The sequence below is a fragment of the Lissotriton helveticus genome, chromosome 11 (assembly GCF_964261635.1).
Source record: "Lissotriton helveticus chromosome 11, aLisHel1.1, whole genome shotgun sequence".
Classification (NCBI taxonomy): Eukaryota; Metazoa; Chordata; class Amphibia; order Caudata; family Salamandridae; genus Lissotriton; species Lissotriton helveticus.
Window position 1 is genome coordinate 163,888,273 of NC_136072.1, and position 25,454 is coordinate 163,913,726.

A 25,454-nucleotide genomic window follows, 5' to 3' on the forward strand; every position below is an offset into this window, starting at 1 on the left:
CAGGCATATAGTTTATGGTAAGGGTCAGGGGCTTCGGTTAGTGTTATGATTTGGTGACGGTACAGAGGGGAAGGGTTTGGACAATAATAGGCTAAGTTTCAAACTTTTGATTTTGCGAAATTGTTAAGAGACCTTTTACCACAGTTAACCAACTGCAATCGATAAACTTGTGGTTATGGTCTCTTGATTATGGGGTTAGTTATTGCAGTGAGTTGTATTACAACATTCTTCCTTTTCAAATTTACACATTCAGCCATAGTTCCAAAGATTGTTGGGCCTTTCCCAACCAGACAACACTTTACATTCAATCACATTATTTTTAGAGGACCAATGTTGATCTTTCGTATTAGCTAAAGAAAGATCTTTTATGGAACTATGTTAAGTAACACATGTTTTTGTATTTGTCACATCATCAATTCATCCAAACAATGAAAATGAAGCCTCAACTTGCCAAGGAATCACACTTTTCATTTAGCAGAGAAGTTCATCTTTAATATTGGGGCAACCCACAGCTGGGAATTGCCATTAAGTCCTCTTGTAGCTTCCTGTTCTCAGACCAAACAAAAAAAATAAAAGAAAAGGTTCTATTCAGGAAGCACGTTTATGGGGTTAACAAGTTAGGTGCTGCATTTTATAGGAGGAGACTTCCGATTTAAGCATCAATGTGTTTCACTAAATTACTTGGTACCAATAACCAATTCCATTAATTCACAAGAATAAATCAATGAAGGCATTTTAACGCCTACTCAGTTTTCTATGGTAAGAACACGCTGCAGTTATTTCTTGAATTAGATGGTTCCTTCTTTATGTTCTAAGCTTAATTAATTTACAAACAAGTCACTATAGTATTAAGTGCGATATACACAAATACATAAATATATAGGCTTTGATGGTATGAGATTAACCATAGAACTCATTAATGATAGGCCAAACGATATGTGAATTAGAGCAATATTCATTGATCATTTTACAGACCTTTCCCCACTGCAATATTTAATTTGACTGTCAGCCAATTAAGATTATTATGTTTAAGTTCAAGAATAGTATTTGAATCGAACAACAAAGAGCTACAGTCATCAGTACTATGTGTAGAAAGGATCATGGGCTTTTTCCAAGAGGGACTTTTTTAATCAATTTGCATCAGGTATTGAAACGAGAGATGCTGGATTGGTCACACCCTCCGCAAGACAGCATCAAACACCACCAGGCAAGTCCGGACCTGGAACCTTCAAGGGAAAAAAGAGGAAGGCAAAAAAACACCATGCGCCGAGGCCTTGAGGCTGACTGCAAGGAGATGGGTTACACCTGGAGTCAGACTTAAAGAAAAGCCCAGGACAGAGGTGGTTGGAGAGTCTTGGTTGACGGCCTATACTCCAGGAGGGGTAGTAGGCATAAATAAGTAATTGAAACGACTAAGTCATCCCTGTAATGTAAGAATGTAATTTAAATATTCCCTCAAGGACTTATTAAAAAACAATGGGAGATGTAGATCTGAAATGTTTTCAATGATAAAGGGGAATGTGAACAATAGTATTCATTACAAGCTTCTGGCTATGTGCGTTTGTAAATATATAAATAAAAATGGGTATTATGCGTAATCAATCGTCTCCGTGGGAGATCAGTTCTTTTAAAACCAACTAACTGTGAAGGATAAGAGTGACCAGTATAACCACCAATCATTTGCACAGTGACTAATACAGCAAAAAGCTCCTTTCCTTGGCTCCATCTTTGGAGAAATATTGGTTCATCAAAGCTTGAGCTACAACATTAAATGCTGGCAAGAAAATCCTGCTGTGATTTACTGATGCACCTTACACCAAGTAAACCTTCAAACAGTGCAGAGCAGGTGTCAAAACAATGAGTTTTGATTAGGCATGTTTAGCTTCAAGTACACCCATTCGTCTGTTTTATAGTTCAGGTTAATTGATTTAACACTTTAAAATCGAAGTTTACCATTGGACATGAATTTAAAAACTGTACATTTAAAAAAAATGTATGTATAAAGATTTAAAAATAGTTTAGTTTACAAATTTTATCAGTTTACTTTTCTTCTTGCACTTCAGTAAATAGGAGCAACTGTGATCCACTGCTACGTAACAGTGACTATTTGAAAGGAGCTGTTTTCCTGAGGGTGAGTCTTTGCTTCTGTAGTAGTTCTAGGTTTGGGTGGCCATTCTGGATCCACCCGCAGTTCTTGGGCCAAGTGCATGTATTTGGCTTTTGGGGTCTTCTTTTTACAGCTGCACAACCATGAAAAAAAGGGGCCTGTCCAGCGGTCAACACATTCCTAGTGAAAAAAGAAATTAACAGTTTAAGGACATTAACAGTGAAAAGAAGAGACTTGTATAACATTTTAGGAAAGCATGAACAAGTTACTTACTTCGGAAGCACCTTATCTGGTAGAGACAATCTAGACGTAGGTTCCTTACCGTAGAATATTTCCCAGGCGCCAGAATGGGTCTAAAACATTTTGAGCATTACCTCCACTTTGACATCAACGTCCGTGCCAGATGTGACACGCGTAGTGCACCCTGGATCGTGACCGGCTCAGGCTGCAAGACCGGGACCCACTCTGAAGCCAGTTCCAGAGACCTATTCCCAGCAGCACTGACGCCATCATCATATCAGACTCTGATACGGATGTCTACTCCGGTACCAGCCACAACTCAACCTTCCGATTCAGAGTCACGGCATTCTTTTCTCGACAGGTCCTATAAGGAGTAAGATTGGGAAGGATTCTTATGGCTACCAGAACACCTTAGAAGAGCCCAAGGACTACTGGTATAAGGAAATGGCAGATGCCAGTGGCCTGGAAACCTCCCCAGACACGGGCTTAGTCTCTCCTCCTAGTGGGGCTGCAGAGGAAGGGGCTTCCTTTGCCTTGGTGGTGAGGATGGCAGCTAAGGTCCTGGAACTTACGTTTCCCTCAATGGCAGTCAAGAGGAATGTCTTGACAGAGGTGGTTTAGCCGGGAGTCACCCCCAACAGAACCTAACCTCCCTTTTAATGAAACCCTCATAGATGTCCTGCTTGGGGCATGGGCAAAGCCCTGCACAGGGGCTACAGTGCACAGGACATTGTCCGCCGCCATTGCCTCTCACCTGGGGAATCAGCTTCCCTCACCCAGCAGTCCACCATGGATAGTCTGGCTGTCTAAAGTTAACCTTGGAGAGTTCCCTACCACACCACCAGATAGGGAATTCATGAGGCTAGATAGCTCTGACAAGAGGATGTTCTCGGCATACCGCTTGGGCCAACAGATCCCCACAATCTGTGATTCGGTTGCGCAAATGCTGCCCTTGGTATCGGAAGAGGATCGAGCCATACTGACCCAGGCGATTGCTACTGGCAGGGACCCAGCTAAGTTCAACGTTCACTGTGGACTGGATATGACTGACACGCAAGGTAGGTAAATTGTGTCGACAATGGCACTCAGACACCAAGTCTAGCTGAGATCTACTGGCTTTTTGGAGGATGCCCAGGGGTTCCTCATGGACATGCCCTTCAATGGCATCCGTCTCTTTGGTCATAAATTCCCTGCTGGTGTGCTTTAAGGACCACTGGGCCCCTGCCCGGTTGCTGTGTCACTCCATGGCCCCACATCAACCCCACACTGCCTTTTGGCCCCTCTGAGGCAATACTAAGGTCTACCAGCGGAATCCATTCCCGCCTAGCCACAAGCTTCCCAGTCCTTTTGTGGCAGTGAACATGGCTCCCACAAGCCAGAGGTCTACCCAATCTGCCATGCCTGAGAGCCAGAGTCTCAAAACCCCTTTAGTTTGCCCTGTTTGTCCTCTTACCATCACAGGCAACCAGATGACAGCAGGGTTCAACATCGAATGCCCCACTGGCAGACTATAACATCAAACAAGGGGGCACTTCAAATTGTTGGGCAGGACTACTTTATCCCTTTATTAGAAACTTCACCGCCCATACTACCTATCGCTGCTTCGTCAGGATGTGCAGGCTCTTTTGGATAAAGGAGTTATTGAGAGGGTGCTAGCATCACAAATAGGTCACAGTTGTTACTCTTGTTACTTTCTGGTAACCAATAAGGATGGAGGCATCTGCCTTCTTTAGGCCTGCACCCTCTCAACTTCTTCCTGAACAAGGAGAAATTCAAGACACTCACTTAGGCTCAGGTTCTGTCTGCCCTGGATCCTGAAGACTAGATGATACTGCTAGACTTGCAGGATGCCTACTTCCACATCTCCGCTTTACTTTCCTACAGGTGTTAACTGCGGCTCACGGTAGTCCACAAGAATTTTCAGTTCGTTGTGCTCCCTTTTGGTCTCACCAGCACCCCTCAGATGTTCACCAAGGTAATGGAAGGGGTTGTAGCATATCTGTGTAGGTAATGGGGGGTTCCAGTCTTCCTGACCTCAAAGACTGGCTATTGAAGCTGGATCCGCCACAGGCAGTCATCTCCCACTTCAAGGCTACAGCGGGCCTCCTGCATTTGCTGGGGTTCACAATCAACATTTCGAAGTCATACCTGACTACCTCTCCGACGCTCCCTTTCATCAGGGCTATTCTGGACACAGTGCAATTTCAGGTCTATCCTCTGGAGCGGTGAGCCCTGATACTTAAGCTATGATTACGATGTTTCAGCCTCTATCCTGGATTTCAGTGACATTGACTCAGACGCTGCTGGGCCTTATGGCCTCCTGCTGGTAACACATGCCCGATGGGATTTGTGGGATCTGCAGTGGAACCTGAAGTCCCAGTGGGCGCAGCATCAGGGGAATCTATCCGACCTGGTCCAGATATCGAAGGGAACTGCAAAAGAACTGCTGTGGTGGTTAATGAACCACAATTGGGCCAGCGTCAGACCTATCTCCCTTCCCCACCCAGAGCTAACTGTAGTGACAGATGTGTCACTCCTGAGGTGGGAAGGCCATCTGGGAGAGGTGGAGATCTGGTCTCCTGCAAAGTCTCTTCTTCACATCAACCTGCTGGCGTTGAGAGCTATTTGCCTAGCACTGAAAGCCTTTCTTCTTCAATTAAGGGAAGGCTGGTTTAGGTGTACAAGGACACCACCACCACCACCACCATGTGGTACTGCAAAAACACCGGGTCAGGTTGGGGATCATGTGTCAAGAGGTCCTGCATCTTTGAACATGGCTGGAACATCAGGACATATTCCTGGTGGTTCAATATCTGGTGGGTGCTCTGAACGCCATGGCGGGCGACCTCAGCCGATGCCGCCTAGCGGATCACGAATGGAATCTCCATCCCGAGGTGGGGCAATTGGGGAGAACCTTGGTTAGGTCTATTAGTCACCACAGAGTACGTGCAATGTCAACACTTCTGCGTGCTGGAGTATCCAAGGGGATTCCCGCTCAGACACCCTTTTTGCCTCAAGCAGAGCTCAGGACTCCTGTAGGTCTTTCCGGCAATTCCACTCCTGCCCAGTGTTTTCAAGAAGATCAGGAACGATTGGACCCAAGTCATCCTTGTGGCTCCAGATTGGGCAGACCAAACGTTCAGTGGGCATACCAAACGTTCAGTGGCATAGCTAGAGCTTGTGGTGCCCGGGGCTATCCCTCAGATTGCCGCCCCTGGCATCCGTAGCCGTGTGATTGTCTGAGCTTAAGTCTCAGACTCGAATTTTGAATCTCACCTCACTGTCAAATTTCGGGCACAAATGCTTCTCACGTGTATCATTGGAATGCTAGTTTTACATTGGTCTATTAACTAGTGCAAGTAAGTGTTAACTATCTGAACTTGCAGTGGTAGAGGGCTGCGCACAGCACCCCGGGGCCACTGCACTTGCTTAATTATACTGGTGTGATTTTTTTAAAAATACTATCAAACATATTGGTCATCCTGCCTGACTCTGACCGCTGTGGGTGTCTCACAGGCTCTCCCGAGGCTTGCCCAGCAATCATGCTATCACGCACATGCTCACTGTGGTGGCCGGAGTCCGTGAGTCAGCTGACTATAATGAATTCATGGTATAGGCCTAAGGCAATTGAGATTGGTGTTAGGGCCTCTCACACCCTGTTATAATCTGGGCCCAGGTCCGAAGTGGGACAGAGAGAGCAGCACGGAGTTTAGTGATTCTTCTCTCCTGGTTTATTATTTAAGCTCTCTCCAAACAGCCACAATGCCACATGTTCACAGACAGGTACTCTCATCAGCGTGCGTTGTGACGGTCACTCGAGACAGACTACTTTTGCACTTACCTGTGTGAATCTGGATCTGAAGGTGGGGTGTTGGATTTAGGGGTCTTTCGACACCTGCTGTGCTGCAGGCTTTAAACAGCAATGCAGGGTGGACTGAATACCCGACTGAATACCAAGCTGCTTATGTGCCATGGGCAGAAAAAAAAAAATCAATCTTTGCTTGAAGTGTCGTCTGGTGTATTTACACTTGGTGTGTAACTTGTCACTCGCTGTGCGACACTAGAAATATTTATGCCAGGACATCAAGGCAGGCTCTGGTGATGCTCATGCCAGTACAACTCTGAATGCCTCATGTGCACCCAGCAATACCCCTTCTACATTAGTGGGGTCCAGTAAAGATCTGTGTTATCTACTAAACTGTTGTCTTGTATTGTCAGTGGCTCTTATTGCACAGCTTCGCTCCAGCGGTTCTACAGCCTAGCCGCAGGCCCTTGCTCTTTTGGTGTTAATTCTTAGCGGAGCCATGTGACCTGCTTTCTAGAGATCCATAACTGTCATTTTAATTATAGTCAGCTGCAGCAGGCGTTTGCAGCAGTTTTAGATCTTCTAAGAGTTTTTCGTTGCTCAAATGGGTCTAATTTCTGATATTTATGTTTCCTCATCTTCATTGCTTGATTTTTGCTCGCAAGAAAGTTGCAAATGTCACCCATACATCAGATAATGACGGGATGCACTCCTCTTTTGCGCTGTTCATCTCCTTTTGTCAAATTCATCAAAGAGTGCGTGCATGCTGGGCTTGTGCCTTGCCCCAGTGGCACATTAGACAATTCACCTGACCTTGTGAGGGCACATTTCACCACACCACAGCAAGTTTCTGGAGTTGCTCCAATATTCAAAAAACGTTTAATCCATTTTTCCTTGTTTAACAGAATTTTTCCATCGCTATAACCATCTTGTATGCTTTTCATCCACATGTATGGAATCATGTTCTCTCCCAACTTATATGCTCACGTTGTGCCCATCCAGGCCTCTTTCACGAACACAATGGACTCGCATGATAGTTCATAGCAGTAATCCTTTATTAAAATCTCAATGCATTTCGAGGTGTACCAGCTCTTCTTCAGGGGTAACTGCAATTATTACAAATATTTCTATTACTATATTGGTCTACATTAACTGTGTTTGACTATATATTTTTATCAATTCTATGTCGATTCATCACAAATCTCAATCATTCCATTAACAAATACATCCCCAAAGGACCCAAGTGATGTTATTCAACCCTTCTCAATCCCCTTGAAATTCCCTTAAATAAACCTCCCAATATATTCCCCCGCAATCACACATACTTTTGAAAGGCTTTTTCTACCCATACTCCGAATCAGGAATCCAGAGGTGGCACCCACCATTCCCTCTAAGTCCTCCCGTCATCAGCGTGAAAAATATTTCAGACTGACAGATTTCACACCACGCTCGCCTTCCCTGCACTCCCAATCTTACCCCCATGAACCTTCACACTTCAAATGGCCTTTTGCACCTCACTCTCATTCCTTACTCTTCTAATCCCTTCCCCCACAGGCCTCCCTGTTTCCACTTTCTACGAAACTTTCTCTCCTAGTGGGAATGGTGGGTGCCACCTCTGGATTCCTGATTCGGAGTATGGGTAGAAAAAGCCTTTCAAAAGTATGTGTGATTACGGGGGAATATATAGGGAGGTTTATTTAAGGGAATTTCAAGGGGATTGAGAAGGGTTGAATGACATCACTTGGGTCCTTTGGGGATGTATTTGTTAATGGAATGATTATGAGATTTGTGATGAATCGACATAGAATTGATAAAATATATAGTCCACAAACAGTTAATGTAGACCAATATAGTAACAGAAATATTTTTAATAATTGCAGTTACCCCTGAAGAAGAGCTGGTACAACCCGAAATGCACTGGGTTTTTAATAAAGGATTACTGCTATGAACTATCATGCTAGTCCATTGTGTTCGTGAAAGAGGCCTGGATGGGCACAACGTGAGCATATAAGTTGGGAGAGAGCATGATTCCATACATGTGGATGAAAAGCATACAAGATGGTTAAATCGATGGAAAAATTCTGTTAATGAAGGAAAAATGGATTAAACGTTTTTTTAATGTTGGAGCAAATCCAGAAACTTGCTGTGCTGCTGGGGTGGGGTGAAACGTGCCCTCACAAGTTGGGGTGGGGTGAAATGTCACAGATAACCACACTGAAATTATGAACATGTCACACACAGCAATTTGAAACCTTGGCAACTAAGGATGGCATGTGTCATGATGTCACTTGCTGACTGCCTAACTTTGTTAGTCCACCCCACTTCTTTTTATAGGACTTGTGCCCACTACCCTGCTACTCACCAAAGATCCTTTCCTCCCCTCGTGACAACTGTTTAGCTCTTACCTTCCTCAGGCTCCAGTACGCCACAGTGGTGGCAGAGTCTCTACCAAAGGGGTTGGTTCTGCTGCAGTCTGCAGCAAATCGCCCAGCACTGCCACAACCCCAAACTCGACTAATAACTGCCAAGATTTCAGATTGCTATGTGTGACATTTTCATAATTTTAGTGTAATTATGAGTGACATTTCAATGACTATGAGTGACACTTTCTCCCAAGCAAAATCAAGCAATGAAGACGAGGTAAACATATAAATATCAGAAATTACTCCCACTTGAGCAAAGAGAAACTCTAACAGCTGCAAAGCACCAGAAAGGAAGGTAACTTAGATGCGCCAGCAGCGGTGGAGAGAAGCAGCGCCATATCTTCCGTACATGGTACTATGGGGCAAATTCCCATGCCGAAATGTGGCATTAAACAAACATTGCTAATGCCTCGCTCCGCCATTCTGAAAATGCAGGGATGCACCGTATTCACAGCAATGCGGTGCACCACTGTGTTTCCCCTGGCACTGGTGCTAAATCTAGCTGCCTAGCGCCAACGCAGGCAAACTTGAACCATACTGCAAGGGTGTCTACATTGGTGTGAATGTCTGTTTATGTGCAGGAAGGTGTTCCTTCCTGCACATAAACAAATCGTGATTTGTAACTTCATTATGCAGCACACAAAGAAGTTGCAAATTGTCATTTTTAGGTCGAGGACCTAAAGGCTGCGCTTGCGCAGTCTGGGGTCGGAGATTTAATGTCCTTTAGTAGCGCTTTGGAACCCGCCTCCCTGCCCTGTCTCTCCTCCATTGGCTGGCTTCCTAAACGGAGGCCAGCCATTGGAGGAGAGATGCGTCGCTCCGATTTAGCCCCGTCTTTTTTGGATTTGGGGGCGTAAGTTTTGCTGTTCTTTAGACAGTGACGTTGTCTGTCACTCAAAACAGCAAAACCACGCCCCCGAATCCGAAAAATTCGGAAGCTGGCGGGCGCCATTTTTTCTCGTCGGTGAGGTGAGGATCGATCGTCTTATGCCGCAGGACCCTGCCGCCGCCTCTTCTACCCAGTCCCCCACCCTCCTGTCTCCTGGGCGCCCAGAGATCACTGCTGCCGCCGGCTCCGTTTGAAGGTAAAGCACATGATTTTTGATCTCACGGGTCTGTCTCTTATTTTCTGCCCCGGTCTGTTACTACACTGCATGTCTCGCGCACCTCTCAGCCCTGTGTGCTTCGTCGAAAACCATGAACCATTTCATTCCCGGAGTAATTCATCAGTGGGCGTATTACCACCAGAACAAACTACTGCTTTGGATGTACTCTTAACTGCTATTTGGTTGGCCGTGACAGCAAAATTCCTTAGCTCTTCTTTTGTAGACTCTCTTCCTAGACGACTGCATGGAGTGACCCTATTTTTGTCTCCCGTAAATAAGGTTTCCAATATTAGCAGAGCGTGCTTCAATTTGTCGCTCGTGCACTAGACTATTTGTCGGCGTGTTTTCATGATTTGGTTTCGGTAGCTTTTGTTGACTGTAACCAAGGGGATCTTCCTTGGTCTGGAAAAGCAAGTCACAAATGTTTAGCGGGGGCAAAGGAGTGGCTGTTTGCCATGTACATGGTGTGTTAGAGCACATTTCTATTTCTTCCGTGATTACGCAAGAAAGGCAGTCGGTCTGCTCAAAGGGATGTGACATTTTTTTATGCCTGCTTTTACTTATGCAGTTTGATACGATCGCCTGCATGAGATGGTCGATTTTACATTTACTTTACCCCTAATTTATTTATAATTATCACAATTTTACTACATGATTGTGTTAAATCTAATTCTAATTCAAGCAGATTCCATTAAAGCGAGGTGTTAGAGAAAAGACCATAAAATGGTGGTTCAAGCAACAGGCTTCAAAGGTAACCATTGCGTCAGTGTACCCGACCTACTGTCTTTTCCTACCAGGTGAAGAACGTCTACTCTTTCTTTACGTGTCTTAATACCAACAAGTAAAAGAAGAGTAAGATGTAGAGAAAATGGTACACACAAGTAAGTTGTGCATTGACCAGGAATTGGTGGGTCATGGTTGCTATGTTATAATTTTTAAGAAAAGTGTTGCACATGCCCATAATGACCACTTTGAAGTCCCATCAACCATGCTGTCACATGAATGATGTGAAACAAAGGTGCACAGGGAAGCAGAAAGCTGAACTGTACATTTCTCTCACCAGTCAGTTTTTCTCGCTGGTACTGTCCTCTCACCCTTGCTGTTCTTCCCTTCCCTCATTCCTTCCATTGCCCTCCCGATGTAGCCGTCTCACTTTGCCCCTTTCTCCCTCTCACTGTTTTGCCCTATTCTCTTTTCTGTGCCTCGCCCTCGTTTCTCTGCTCCCCGTCTGGCTGCCTTCCACCCTCCGTAACATGCCTCTCCCTCCTCATGCCTCACTCTTACCCTCTTCACTGCCCTCTCCCACTCTACTCTCTGTGCCCCCCCCCCGCAGGCGCCCCTCGTTTCCTCTCTCACTGCCTGTTTACTGCCTCTTGCTTTCTCGGCCTCCCCCTGCCCTGCTCTCTGCCTCTCCCTGACTCTTTTCCATGCCTCTCCAAAACTGTCCCCTGTGGCCTGCTTTTACTTATGCACTTTGATACGATCGCCTGCATGAGATGGTCGATTTTACATTTACTTTACCCCTAATTTATTTATAATTATCACAATTTTACTACATGATTGTGTTAAATCTAATTCTAATTCAAGCAGCTTCCATTAAAGCCAGGTGTTAGAGAAAAGACCATAAAATGGTGGTTCAAGCAACAAGCTTCAAAGGGAATCATTGTGTCAGTGTACCCGACCTACTATCTTTTCCTACCAGGTGAAGAACGTCTACTCTTTCTTTACATGTCTTAATACCAACAAGTAAAAGAAGAGTAAGATGTAGAGAAAATGGTACACACAAGTAAGTTGTGCATTGACCAGGAATTGTTGGATCATTGTTGCTATGTTATAATTTTTAAGAAAAGTGTTGCACATGCCCATAATGACCACTTTGAAGTCCCATCAACCATGCTGTCAAATGAATGAGGTGAAACAAAGGTGCACAGGGAAGCAGAAAGCTGAACTGTACATTTCTCTCACCAGTCAGTTTTTCTCGCTGGTACTTTCCTCTCACCCGCAGTGTGAGCACACACACATCAATGCTCAGCTATTGCCATTGTAAATGACAATGCCATTTATTTGTTTTAAAAACCAACACATAAATAAAAAAAATTGTCATTTACAATGCCAATAGCTCTAACTATTGCAAAGGCGAGTCCGTTGCATTGTAAATGTGTGGGGGGCTCTCTGTGTGGGGCTCTATGAGTGTGTGTGGGGCTCTCTGGGTGTGTGTGGGGCTCTCTGGGTGTGTGTGGGGCTCTCTGGGTGTGGGTGGGGCTCTCTGGGTGTGGGTGGGGCTCTCTGGGTGTTTGTGTGGGGCTCACTACCTCACTATGTCACAATTTTTCTCTCTCAAAACATCACTACCTCACTCTTTCACTACCTCACTCTCTACCTCACACCCTCACAACTTCACTCTCTCTAACTCACTACATCACTCACTCTCTATCTCACTACCTCACTCTTTCTATCTCACTAACTCACTTTCACTCTCTCTATATCTCACTACATCACAACATCACTCTATGATTATATCTCACTACCTCAAACATCCCTCTCCCTCACTACCTCACTCTTTCACTACCTCACTCTCTCTATCTCACTACTTCACTCTCTATCTACCTCACTCTCTCTCTCACTACCTCACTCTCTCTCTATTTCAATACCTCACTCTCTCTCTGCTAATGCAATAGGAATCACATATGCAAAAAAAAAACTAATGCCAATAGAAATAACAGTGCCATTTATTTAGGGATACAAAAAAGAAAAAAAAAAATAATGAGCAATACCAATAGCTCTACCAATAATATTGCCGAGACCATTGCATTGTAAATACTTGTTTAAAAATGATTCATGGTGTTTTGCTATTCTTATGTGTGCTGCACAATGCAGTGTGAAATGGGGTCTAATTTACTAGGTGGCATTATGCCAAGTTCAGTGGTTTAATGCCACCTCGTAAAGAAGACGAAGGGTTTATCGCCACAGGAATGTCAGAAAAAGAGACGTTCCTGGGCGATAAGGGCTTGAAAATATGCCCCTATGCTCCTCTCTCCCTTTGATGCAGTGTTCATTACGTCAAAAATTTATAATTTTTCCCCTTTGTACATGGTTCTGTCCCGGAAAATGTTTAATCTTGCAACTGTGTACTTGCCCAGATACCTCCCTGCTGCCAAAACCGTGACTGCCTTATTGCTATGCCATTCTTAGTGCTACTTCAACTCACAGGCGCGTTCTGCACCCCCTACCACCGTCCCCTCCCGTCCCCTCAGCTTGCCTTCCCAGATCTCTCCACCAGTCGTTATTTCTCGCAGTGCTCTTGGAGCGGCAGGCACTAAAATTGTTCAATGAAATCGACAATGCTAATTTAACATTCACAGCCCTAAAGTACAGCAAGTCTGCACCTCGGGAGTCCTCTTTTAAAACACGGTGCAGGTTGAAATTCGCCTCAAATTTGTTTTCCACTAACACTGTTTATCAATGCAGCTCTGCAGTGTTGCACTGGGAGGAAAATAGACCCCGGCCTGAAAATAAAAAGTTGCCCCAATAGTGAATCAGAAAGATGAAAAAGTCTCTCATATATGCAAATTGGGACACTTTTAAAGTTGTAAAAACACGCTGTGTGTTTTGCAAGATATGGAAGACTGCAACTATTTGTGCTTTCTGAAGACCATGTTTATGCTACTGTCAGGGAAATCAAAAGTAAAAACCGGCTCACAAGACAATAAAACAGGACACAAACATAAAAAGACAGCCCACACACTGACCAATCAGACCAGACCATTGGGCACTGCCAGATTGCCCTATAGGCAGGGCCACTGGAATTATGCTATTGTGCGGCCGCAGCAACTTTTCCATAATTTTAGTGTGTTTGCCACACAGTCCATCATCTTCCGCATAATCTGCAGATTTTAACAAAATTTGTTTCTAGCTTAAATGATTCAAAAGCTACTAAAAATGTTGCAGCGTAGTTAAAGGCCCTTTACAAAGCAGGACTGGCAGCCTTCCTGTTGCTTATTGCTATATTTGGGTACTAAACTGGCACTAATGAGGTGCAACCAATGCCTAGACAGTGTTACCAATTTTAAAAACTAAAGAAGTAATACTATTACAAAATGTGCCGCATAAAGTTTCACAATTTGCCTTGTCTTGCCGCAGAATTTACTCAACCTTGCCGCATAATTTGACCCTCTCCTGCCACATAATTTCAGTGGCCCTGCCTAAAGGCCAGTCCGATCCTGCAGCTATGAAATATTGACTCAAGTTCTGCTTCGGGTAAATTTGAGTGACCCCCAGCCCTTAATCAATCTGCTGGTGGTAAATACAAAATTGGCACTGTAGCCAACTGCGCACATTATATCTGATTGAGTGCACTAAACTAAAAACCAGTTGAACAGCACTTGGGCTTAATGCTTGAAACTGGAATACAGAAGAATAGGCCCTCGCGGACTCAGAGTAGCTGCATGGTACTGACTACTGAGAAGTGTCGGTAATCTCGAATTACTACTGCATCTCTGCCGAGAAGTGCAGGTACTCTCACTTGTGATAGAAAGCCCCAAGGCACTCAGTACCTGCTCATTTAAAGCACTGTTTGTGCAGGTATCCCGACTTTCCCCTTACTGTGGGGGTGTCTGCCTCGCTGACTGCCCCTCCTGTAGGCGTCTGCCCCTCACCCAGGGCCGAACCTTCCCAGCTCCCTCCACAGACCCCGCCCACTGCGCAAGGTCTGCTCTTAAGGCGGGATACTTTCCCTCCACCTTCTCAGAGCACTAGTCCAGATTTTTTAACCCACTCTCAACAGGCTGGTTGGTTACTTACTTGGGCAGAGTCCAGAGGAGTGTGGCGCTGGCGCTCCAAGAATTGCTTGACACACCTTCACTCAAACCAAGGCAGTGGCTGCAGGCTCAATTAGGCCGCTACTGCGCGCTGTCACTGTGACAATTATGGTTTGCCGGCTGCCTCATTATAAACATTTACCCTCCAGGCTGCAAAGGTGCAAGTAAGGCTGGCTGCAGGCAGGTTCAGGCCGTGAATCACAGCGGGCAGCGGCAATTTGAGTTTGCCGCCCGCCTCCAGTGATAGTTTTGCTGACGGCCGCGCTCACGAGAGGAGAGCGCGTGATGCGTCACTGCTGCCCTGCTGCGCTACATTTCAGCGCGAGGGCTGGCCAATTATGACCAGGGCCGTCATTGGTAGCGCTTTCGCGCACTACAAGATTGACGGCCCTGGGACGGGAACCACAAACGGGTACGCAGGTCGCACTCGCTTAACAAGTGGGCTTGCTGTTCACACGGTGGCCGATCGGCACTGGCGGCGGCCTTTACAATTTATTTAGGGACACGGACACTACTGTAGTAACTGACAGTAGTGTCAGCGAGTGTCCAAATAAATTATAAAGGCCGCCGGTGCCGCCGCCCCACCCCCAAATAGTGCTGCCTGGGCGGACCAACCCCACCCCCCCCCCCAGCTACGCCAGTGCAAACGTTGGAGCCTCTGTCTTTCGATCAACAGTCACAGCAACAGGGAAGGACTCTGCACCCGAATTTACATACGCTTTGGCTTCATGCATGGAGATTGAGCAGCAGAAGGTTGCATGTCATTCTGGCAGCCAATCCTTTAACAACCAAGACTGTATACACCAGCTGTTGAGACCAATTTGAAGCTTAATGTGCCACCAAAAATGTTGATCCCCTATCTGCACCTTTGTGTGAGGTTTCTCGTTAGTCTGGCAAGGCTTTGTTTTGGGCACAGTTAAAGGGTATCCTTCAGCCATATCGCTGTTCTTGCAGTTGCTAAATCAGTCCTCCCTGGTTAAGCTGTTGTGACTTGTTTTCTAACAATACGACAGCATATATTCCCTCAAACTCTTCACCATGCCCAATTGGGAATTGAATATAGTGTTGACCTTCTAGATTTGCTCGTTCTTTGAGCCTATACACAATTACCCTCTACGCCTTTTGACCATGGAAACAGCTTTTCTAGTGCCCATGATATCGACCAGAAGTGTTAGGAAGCTGCAGGCACTCTCTGTGCACCCTCCTTACACAGCATTCTTTCCCAGCCAAACTGGTTCAGAGAACTTGTGCCTATTTCCTGCTGAAAAGGTGGCACCTATTCACATAGGCCAGACCATCACACTGCTGACCTTCTTTGCTCAGTCTCACCCTTGCAAAGAGGATGAGAGACTCCACCACTTGGACCCCAATAGAGTACCAAAGTGCTCAAGGTGGTTAATCAACTCTTCATTAGGTTCGTCGGGGCAAAGAAAGGAAAGGCCGTGCAGAAATGGACCATCTCAGGATGGATTGTGCTCTGCATTAAAATCTACTATGCACTGGCCAAGAAGAAACCCCCTGAGGACTTGCGTGCTCATTCCACCACAGCCAAGGCTCCCACCACTGTTTGCTCGCAGAGTTCCTGTCCTGGACATTTGCCAGACTGCAATGTGGGCCTTTCTGCACACATTTACCAAGCACTACTGCCTGGACAGTCGGTTCTGTCGTGACAGACCCTTTGCTTCTTCAGTCTCCCAGGACTTTCTGGTTTAAATGTGTTGGCAGACCTACCTCCACAGAGGTATTGCTGAGGTATGTCTTCTAAGGTAAGGAATTTGCAGCTAGAAGTCTCTATTAGATGAACAAGTTACTTGCCTTTGGTAACGCCTTATATGGTAAAGAGACTATTTAGTTGCATATTTCTTTCTGACCTTCTCATCCTCCCCATTGTGCAAATTAATTTCTCTGCATAGCGTCACTAGTGTCTTCAAACTGGACCATCAGCAGCAGTCTGTCGTGGCTCTGTGCTTCTGGTGTGGAAATGTCATGAAAATAAACAGATTTCAGCATGCTGGCGTGGCACCTATATAGGCACAGCGCATGTCACATTTGGAGCAGATGCTGCCAACCCAATCAACACCACCAACAGGCGCACAGAGGGACTGCCCGAAAAAATCCGGATCCAGTCTGACGCCTGGGAAATATTCTTAAATAAGGAATTTGGGACCACAAGTCTCCATCAGATAGTGTTTTACTTTTCTCAGAGGTACCATCAAATGGAGATAGAGAAAATGAACAAAAACATCCCTGTCCATTGATGCTATTGTAGCTTTACCAGGAAAATACAATGGGGAACCACAAAGCATGGCAAAGAAAAATATATGTAAATAAGCAGTACATACCATACAAAGCAGAGACCCTCTTTGAAAATAATAAAACGTAATTCTTTCCTCTCACTTAGTATTGCTGTACTATCAGAGTGGCTCAAAACTTAAGCTTGCTCAATGCGTATTGTAAATCAGACAGCTATACACTGCCAAAAAGCCTGCATTTTGATTAGCTTCCAGCTTGTTGATATCTACTCGGGCAATTCATAGGTAGTACCCAAGACAAGCTCCATTACTGTATCAATCTACGTATCACAACCTCTTCTTCCTAAGCAGGTGCCTGTGAATATAAAATAGTTCTAGTAAAGAGCTACAACATTTACCTACCTCACAGAATGTGTCATTGGGAGACATGCTCCTGGAGAAGACCCTTTAAAACATTAACTTTTCCTGTAAAAGGCTGAATTTATACATTAAAAATGGTTCTCATCTCTGCTGCTAAAGAGTTCACAAAATAAACGAGTGCTCAAAAACATTTATTTTGCATGTGCTGGTCTTTATTTAAAATGTACACAGCCTGTGAAAATAGTGTAGTTTGCCAGTTTGCACTCAGTTTTAAAATAGTTTCCTCATAGTTTAATCTGAATTACAATGTAAATTATTTTAAAATCTGTTTTAAGGATCTTTAGATGTAGCAGTGTACAAGGTAAACAGAAATGCATTTTTAGGAAATGTATTTTCAATGTGTTTAATCATTTCCTTATATTTAACTCACAATAAAAATGTTTGTGATGCCAGAGAACATTCATGCAGGGAACTGACAAGAGAAATAGGAACCAGAAAAAATGTAATGTTAAAACTGACACTCCTTCAGAAGGTCTGTTTAGTCAGTGAGGTACAAATCCATTCATTTTAAATAAGAGATCTGCTGGTCTGCAAATTGCTTCCTGCGCCTCTAAAAATACTACTCGAATACTTTTAAATAGATGATTAAAAAACACTTTGATGTGTATCAAACCGTTACTATTTAGAAAGTAGGGAAGCTAATACTGGATAGACAAGATTGGTATCCTGAGTAAACAGATGTGGAAAATGGATGCTGGGCATAGGTAGGAATCACGCTCTTTAACTATTTTAGCCCTTCATAACATATATTGCCTCAAATTACTAAAATCCCACAACTCAGATTATTTTAACCAGCTGGTTTCATATTTGCATTAACATCTCAATGCACATATACTTCAGCCTGCTCCACAGGATAGGCTTTAAGTTCAATAACTCCTTCTCCAACAAAAAGGTACTTAGGAGTGCCTCCCTTTTGTCTGGAGCATAGAATGCTAACATACACGGTATTCATTAGAACTCTGCAGTGAAGCTGCAACTGATCACTGGGGAGTTGATTGACAGACTAGTGCTGATGTTGGAGAACAAGATACTTATCTTCAGGAACCCCTTATCTGGTAGAGACTATCTAGCCGCAGGTTTCTTACCTTAGAATTGTATCCCCAGGCATCAGACTGGATCCGGAATTCTTTTCATAAGCAGTATCCCTGTGCGCCAGTAGGCGGTATCGCTCGGTTCCTGTGTGGCATCGTTGGCGTCATGCAAGTCGCGACCAGAGCGCACCGACGTCAGTTTCCTTTCACGACTTTTCCATGCGAAGAGCATGGAGCCACAAAGATGTGGTGCGGAAAAACTAGGGCCTTGAAAAGGGAACAGCTGGTTACCTAGAAATCTGTTCGCAGAGAGAGGAGGATGGGTGGGTCAGTAAGGATTCTGCGGCTAGATAAGAGTGTCTACCAGATAAGGGGTTAGTGAAGGTAAGTAACTTGTTCATCTGATACAGACTTCTAGCCCCAGTTCCCTTACCTTAGAATCGATCCCCAAGAAATACCATCCCCAGAGTTGGGTCTGCAGAATAATTTCATATGAGGAAGTCCTGCAGGACCGAATAGGCAAAATGCCTATGTCAATGAACCTAACTGTCCAGTCAGTAGCGCTTTGTGAACGTGTGCAAGAAGGCCCACGTTGCTTCCTAGCAGATGTCCAGGACTGGGAACTCAGCAAGCGAACGCAGTGGTCGCAACTTTTGCTCTGGTGGTGAGCACGTAAACCCTTAGGGGGTTGCTCCTAAGCCAGTTCATAGCAGATTTTGATACGTAGCATGAGACATCTGGAGATGGTCTGCTTTTGCACATTCGATCCTTTCTTCGCTCCAACATACCCCACGAAGAGAAGGCCGTCCACCTGGAAGTCTCGTGTGCGGTCAAGGTAGAACGACAACTCTTTCTGGGTCCAGCAAGTCGAGTCGCTTCTATACCTTGGAGGAATACGGCAGAGCATAAAAAGTAGGTGATGGACTGTGTGAGAAGTTGGCCTGGCATTTGCTGCCTACTAGTTATAGTGGGCACCTTGCACCAGTCCAAACAACCCTTAGAGGTGATAGGTTAAAGACAACCTTATTTGAAAGCTATCTTAGTGATAGATATGGAAAGCAGCCTTCAGGCTAAGTCTTGAAGGAATTTAAAGCAGCTTGTTTTACCAGTCTATAATCTTGTGAATGACCAAATGAAAGGAGAACCACACCAGGTATACATAAAAAAAACTATATGTATTTATTCTAAACACACCCTACTAGTCTCTTTATGAGGCTAGAGGTCAAAGCACATAAGTTACACTTAATATCGCACAGTAAATTAGCACAATAGACGTTGAGCCCTAGGGGCGTACCAAACCATATATTAAGAAAGTGGTATAAGAACCACTTGACTAGACCCAAGGCCTAGAGCCTGTAGAATTGCTGGGCCCACAAGGAACCACCCAAGGAAGTGACACAGGGGACCCACAGGGGACGCGTGCAGTGTGAGAACACAGCCGCGAATCACCTTTAGCTTCTACGGAGAAAGTTGCAGGTGGAAATTTAGAGATAAAGGACACTTAGGAGAGGACTTTGAGCAAACGCCTTTAGACTTAAGGGGTTCTAGGGCCAACACCCACGGGAGCACCAGAGTACTCGAGTTACCTCACCCAGGGAAGCCGGGTGCAAATGTGTCTTTTGGTGTCAGGAATCGTCGTTTATTTCAATGGCGATCTGCTGCAAAGTGCTGCTGCCGCAGAAGTGGAAAGTGTCCGAGGTGATCCAAGCCTGGATCGAAGATTAGAAGAACCTGAAAGCAGAGGGGACAGATTCTGGGTCACTAGCCAGTGACCAGGGGCACGATAGACGAATGCCCACTGAGGTCGGGTGATTTCAGGTTGAAGAGGTGAAGCTTGACTCTGCAGCCAGGAGGCGTCGACGACGACCAGGAGCTGGATTCGAGCTGTCCCACGAAGGATGTCGAGTGCTGCGGCGTCGGTGACCGGATTGGACCCAACAAGCCTTGGCAACAGCAACCCACGCAGAGAGTGAACTAAGACTTTGGTGCGGACCAGCAAGGTCCGAGGGACTCACCAAGTGGTGGAGAGTCAGGGCACGTCTGGAGCAACCAGGGAAACCCAATGAAAGTTAAAGTTGCCTTCTCAGGGACCCACCAGTCAATGGACCAGGGATTGCGAAAGTACCTCGAGTGAAAACACAAAGGGCCGGCTTACAGAACGCTCGTGGAGTGTAGGCCAGCAATCCTCGGTGGAAAAGGTGCTAGGGGTCTGGGCTACAAGTAACCCAATACACAGCCTCCAGGAACGCCAAGAAGCTGATGCACTTGCAAATGTGCACGGTGTCCAGGAGTTCCAGTTCCACGTTACTCACAAGGGCTGCTGGTCTCAGCTTTGCGGGGGACTCGGGTCGGCCTCTGAGAAGTCTGGAAATCCACTTTGTGGGCTGCAAATACTTCGGAGTCCGGCGGGAGCTTCGGAGATGCAGACTGGCAAATGCTTCGTTGGTGCCTGCCAAGCAGGGGAGTAACTCCTTTACTCCAAGGGAGATTCTTCAGTCATCTAGTCGTGTAGATCGTCGAAGTTCCAGGATTCCTGTAGCAGAGTTTCATCCAGGTGTAATCTAAAGTCCTGTATTCAGGGGTTCCTTTCTTATACCCAAGGAAGGGGTTGGAAAGAGGGGGTGGCTACACCCATTTCCTTTGTCGAGTTTCGCGCCAGAGCAGGGGCTGGTAGCCCCTGCAACCGGTTTGAACTGGGCTATGCACAGGGACACCAAATGTGTCCCCAGTGCAGACTTCAAAGCACTCTCAGAGTGCACACACCCAGCCCCAATACACTAAAGCCTGTATGGGAGGTGGTTACACATCCCTGTGACAGGAAACCTGTTGTCTAGGCCTCTGCTGCCGGAGTTTCGTCCAGCAGCAGCAGGCCAGACTCGTGCCTGTGGCTGCAGCATCCATTTTGTGATGACAGGGCTCTTTTAAACTGGTACTGGGTATACTGGTGTGTACATGTCTCTCCCTCTAGAAGGGTGGAATTCTACCCCCGCCGCCAGGACTCCAGGACGGATGGGATTCCAAAGTGTTCGACACCAAACATGACATGTTTCCGTGCAGCCATTCCAAAGTTAGCATTTACCGCGAGGTTATAATGTACTTAAGAGTATATGGTCTGGCTGCATCACAGAACAGCCCCAGAGAATAGGTTCAGAAGGCTGCAGAGGGGCCCTGCTAATGCATGGGCACCCTCTCACACAAAACCAAGCATCCTGCCTTCAGGATTGATATGGCCTGCCATAGGGGTGACTGATAGGTTTCTATGTGCAGTGATTTAAGGTAGATATAGGTAACCTATATCTAAGTAAGGGGTGCATGCACCACCTTACCCAGGCTGCAGTAGCAGTCCTGTGGTGTCATTTTGAAAGGCTTCCCAGGGGTGGCATAATGTATTCTGCAGCCCCTGGTAGGCCTCTGGGTTACCTATGCCCTGGGTACCTAAGGTACCATATACAAGGGACTCATAAGGGTTCCCAGTAGCCAAACTGGAGTGTACCTAAAGTACTTGGAATCAATTTAGAGAGGAAAGCAGATAGGCTGGGGCCCTGAATAGCAGGATCCCAGCCAAACTAAGTCAAAAACCATCAAAACACCAGGAAAAAGTGGGGACAACCATGTGGTCAGATTCCACCTTCCTACAGACTGGCTAACGTGAAAGGGAGTGACCACTTTTGGTACAAAGAAGCCCTCGTATGAAGCACCAGTTTGTGTGGGTAGATGTTGAAGCAGGGAGCCTTAGAAGATAAAGCCTGCAGCTCACTGACCGCCCTGGCAGATTTATAGTCACGAGAAAGGACTTTTTTATGATAAGGAGCCCGAGTGGATAATTATGCAAAGGCTCAGGCAAAGGTGGAAACAAATGTTACAAACCTATTAACAACAGGGGATTGGAAGAGGGGTGGTTGGTCAGGCAACCGCAGAAAATCAAAAATAGCAGAGAGATCGCCCTGGAGAGTGCCCAGAACATTGCTGGGCAACAGAAAGAATGAAAAGGAGAACCTGAGAAAGGGGGACAGAAAGGGGATCAATCTGTCTTTCTGTATACAATGTCACAAATTTTCCCTATAGCAAGCGTATACCATCTTGCTGGAGGGAAGCCTGGCTGCCAAGATAATGTTACAGATATCAGCAGCAAGGTCGAAAGCTGTCAACTGCCACCGATCAATCTCCACGCAAGAAGGCGGAGAGTAGACAGGTGGGGGGAGGGGGGATCCTCCCCTGCTGCTGAGAAAGAAGGTCCTCTCTAAGGGGCAGCCTGATCTGAGGATCGAACGCCATGCTCAACAACACGGGATACCAAACTCTCTGTGCCCAGTCTGGAGCCACGAGATTGACTTGGACCTGATTGTGATCTTCTTGAGGACTCTGGGCAGGAGACCTATGGGCAGAAAGGCATATAGGAGGCCAGAGCTCCACTCGTGACGAAAAGCATCTCCGGCGACAGCTGCCTTAGAAACTCCAGCCTGCAGAACTGTTGACATTGTGCGTTTTCGGCAGTGGTCTAACCAAAGCACTCCCCACTGCTGAAAGAGACCTTACACCACCTCCAGATGGAAACGCCATTCGTGATCCGCTAGGCATCATCGTCTGAGTTCTCCGCCCTGGCATTCAGAGACCCCAACAGATCTTGAACCACCAGGGAAATGCCTGGACGTTTCAGCCATGTCCAGAGACATAGAGCTCCTGACAAAGGGCCCACAATCCCACCCTGCTTTTAGCAGTAGCAATTGGCAGTGGGGTTGTCCATGAAGACTTGCACTATCCTTTCCTTGATGGAGCATAGAAAGGCCTTCAATGCCATCCGGGTCACTCAGAGGTCCAGTAGGTTGATGTGGAGTCCAGCTTCCACCGAGACCAGAGGCCTTTGATCTACCCCTCTCCTGGATGGCAGCCCCATCTCATGAGTGAAATATCTTTCTCCACTGTCAGGTTTGGTTGGGGAAGGTAGAGAGATCTGCAGCGGACCCAATTACAGTTTGTAAGGTATTACTGCAGGTCTTATGCTGTTCCCTCCAAGATCTGGACCATGTCTGAGAGAGTCCCCCGATGCTGCGCCCACTGGAACATCAGGTACCACTGCAGAGCCCTCATATGCCAGTCAGCATGTGTCACCAGCAGGAGGCCATGAGGCCCTGTAGCCTCAGAGTTAGTCTCACTGAAATACAGGAGAGAGGCTAAAACATAAGTATCAGTCTGAATATCCTGAACTCACTGTTCAGGAGGAGAAGTTCAAAACTGCATCGAGTACAAAATGGCTCCGATGAAAGGGAGCGTCTGAACGGTAGATACGTGTGGCACTGATACTGAACCTAGTGTGCGTGGTCCTTTGTAATCTAGACGTGGGGGATGACAGCCTGGGGCAAGGCTGCCTTCAACAGCCAGTTGTTGATATATGGTAAGGCTACCTCCGCAGATGAGCTGCAACCACCCCTATCACCTTGGTGAACATCTGAGGGTCTCTCAGGTCAAAGGCAGACAGGACCTGAGCTAGCGTGAGCATTGTGAACTTCTCCTTCTCAAGGTAGAATTTGAGAGGCACCAGGTCTAGGATAAGACAAAGGCCTCGGTCCTTTTTAGGCACCAGAAAGTAGCAGGAATAACAACCACAACCTACTTCCGACGTCAGCACCTTCTCCATGGCTATCTTGGCCGTCAGTTCTTGAGAAGAGATAAATAACCCTCTGTCAGACTGTCGCAAGTTGGTGGCATTGGGGAGGTGTATACATGAAGGGGAGGATGTAGCATCTTCAGATGAACTGGCAAAACCACCTGTCCAATGTTATGCACAGCCAGTGGAACAGGTGATGGCGAATCCTGCCGCCCACTGATTGTAAGAGGGCAGATTAGGAGGCTGTGGCTGCTGATGAACTGACCAGACTGCTGGCTGCCTAACCCACGGAGCCTGTAAGTATTGCGTCCTCGGATATGCAGAGGCTGAGAAGCATGTGAGGCAGCTGGGGGGGATATAGACGTGTCAGGGAAACCTCTTCCATGGCCGCAAAAAGAGGAAAAGGTTGAACAGGATGGCACTGGAAGGCCCAAAGACTTGGCCATAACCTTGCTGTCCTTAAAGCACTCCCGCACAGAATCCACCTAGTTTCTGAAGAGACAGGGGCCATCAAAGGGCATGTCCATAAGCAATGCTTGACCATCCCCAGAAAAGCCAGTCATCCTCAACAAGGTGTGGCATCATAAAACCACTGTAGATTAAACAGCTCTGCCTAGTGATACAGTTGTGTTTAGTCAACATCATAACATCAACTTCGCTGCATCCCTTCCTTTGGCTAAGGTCTGGAACAGTACGGCCCGGGGCTTCTCCGTGACACTTGGCAGCACCTGCGCAACCATATCCCTCAGAGCGGGGGAATAGCAGCCCAAAATGTATGTGGTGTTCACTGACCGCAGTGCCAGGCTGGTGGAAGAACTAATCTTCTTCCCTAAGGTATCCAGCCTTTTGGATTCCCGATCCGGTGGTGCGTTGGGAATGTGCCAGGATTTATGTGGGAGCTGAAGGCTTGGACCACCAAGCTCTTCGGCATGGGGTGTTATGTGAGTAAGTTTGTATCCCTTGGAGCAGACGGTGGAGGTGGGCAATCATTGCATTCACAGGAGCCCCACTGCTGAGCTTGGACAAAGTTCCAAGCAGACATCAGTAAGTGCATCATTAAAAGGAAGAAGCGGTTCCGATGGGGACACTCCTGGCAGAAGCACTTCTGTCCAGGACCTTAGCTGCCTTCCTCACCACCACTGCGAAAGAAGCTTCTACCTCCATAGCAGGGGGAGAAAGCATGCCTGTATCTGGAGAAGTGTCCAGTTGACCTGACTTTACCCAGACCTTCATCCCAGTACAATGTGTCATAAGGCTGATATTGCTCAGGGTCCAGCGACCCCTCCCATTCCTCTCAGAGTATCAGCCCATAAAATATGGGCTAGGGTACAGACTGAAAAGAATGGCTCTAGTCCGCGTCAGACGACATCCTCTGGCTCCGTGTTAGAGTCGGGGATTAAAATGGGGACGGCACTGGGCGGCATCGACCAGTGTCGAAGTAGATCCTAGCAGCCCAAATGGTGTCTGAGTCACTGGTGCGGAACTCTTTGGGCCCCTGCCAATCCCTCGGGGCCGAAGGAGTGAATGAGGGAACGGGTGCTCAAATATGAGACACATGGCCTCATAGAATTCTTTGAGCTTGGAGGGGACGCTCCGACTCCCAGAAACTCAGGGAACCGTTGAGACGGCCCAGGCGCAGACCCAATCC

The 25,454-nt window shown here is 46.5% G+C and overlaps 1 protein-coding gene across 9 annotated transcripts in view; it reads right to left on the reverse strand.

The window, feature by feature from the left end:
• Positions 1-470: 470 nt before the first annotated feature.
• ATP13A3 (ATPase 13A3) overlaps positions 471-25,454 on the reverse strand; it is a 430,700-nt gene continuing 405,716 nt past the window's right edge. For all 9 annotated transcript variants that reach the window (XM_078666249.1, XM_078666244.1, XM_078666250.1 and 6 more), the window contains one exon: positions 471-2,287. In XM_078666249.1, the coding sequence (XP_078522375.1) occupies positions 2,090-2,287 (198 nt within the window). In that variant the 3' untranslated portion in view covers positions 471-2,089. The remainder of the gene's footprint in view (positions 2,288-25,454) is intronic.